This window comes from Seriola lalandi, unplaced genomic scaffold (assembly GCF_002814215.2).
Source record: "Seriola lalandi dorsalis isolate HSWRI2012SDOR001 ecotype SW California unplaced genomic scaffold, Sedor1 jcf7180001978020, whole genome shotgun sequence".
In the NCBI taxonomy this organism is placed as follows: Eukaryota; Metazoa; Chordata; class Actinopteri; order Carangiformes; family Carangidae; genus Seriola; species Seriola lalandi.
The window spans coordinates 1-952 of NW_019448686.1; the positions used below are offsets into that span (position 1 = coordinate 1).

The following is a 952-nucleotide window of genomic DNA, read 5'->3' on the forward strand; positions in this document are numbered from 1 at the left end:
AGGATGACATGGATACGTCACTTGCGTCTGATTGGTTAGTTCGTAACAAACAGCAAAAAGAAATGAGGTAATGTAGATGTCAGGCTGAATGACTGAAGAAAAAACAATGGTATCAAATCTGTTGATCAGTGTCAGAGAGTTTAGTCATTAAGTGTTAATTTTATCAAGTTACACAGGAAGTAATACAGTTCTGATACATGGTGTTAGTGGGCTCATGCTGACACAGTGTGATGTCCTATATGTCTGTAAAGCAGCAGAAGCCTGGAGTGTGTTTATTACTCAGTGTTAGTGGTGAGCAGAGCAGCAATTGGAGGAACTGGACTCACGCTGGAAGCTACTGGCACTACAACACTAGAATGTATTGTACCCAAACCTCATAATAAATAGTTAATGCTAACATAATGTTTTTGTTTATCCCAGGCCGCTGGAGCAACCTTTTCAAACTGCCTTACAACTGGATAGGAACAGGCCACGTGGTTTACAATGGAGCCTTCTACTACAACAGAGCCTTCACCAAGAACATCATCAAGTACGACCTGAGGATGCGATACGTGGCAGCCTGGACACTACTGCACGACGTGGTTTACGAGGACACCACCCCCTGGAAGTGGAGGGGCCACTCGGACATCGACTTTGCGGTGGATGAAAGCGGCCTGTGGGTGATCTACCCCTCAATGGACTATGACTACAACCAGCAGGAGGTGATCGTCATCAGTAAACTGGATCCTGGAGACCTGTCCTTGAAAAAGGAGACCACCTGGAGGACCGGTCTCAAGAGGAACTCTTATGGGAACTGCTTCATCATCTGCGGCGTATTGTACGCCGTCAATGTGTACAACCAGAAAGAAGGTGAGGTGAACTATGCTTACGACACCCACACCAACACTGAAGCCATCCCACGCCTGCCCTTCACCAATGAATACTCCTTCACCACGCAGATCGACTACAATCC

General features: G+C 46.5%; 1 protein-coding gene across 1 annotated transcript; it reads left to right on the forward strand.

Annotated features, from left to right (window-relative positions):
* Window positions 1-222: 222 nt before the first annotated feature.
* On the forward strand, window positions 223-947 carry LOC111657724 (olfactomedin-like protein 2A; the record flags this gene model as incomplete). Its single annotated transcript, XM_023410025.2, has 1 exon — window positions 223-947. A coding segment is annotated over exon 1 (546 nt), but the record flags the coding sequence as incomplete, so codon positions are not given.
* Window positions 948-952: the final 5 nt, after the last annotated feature.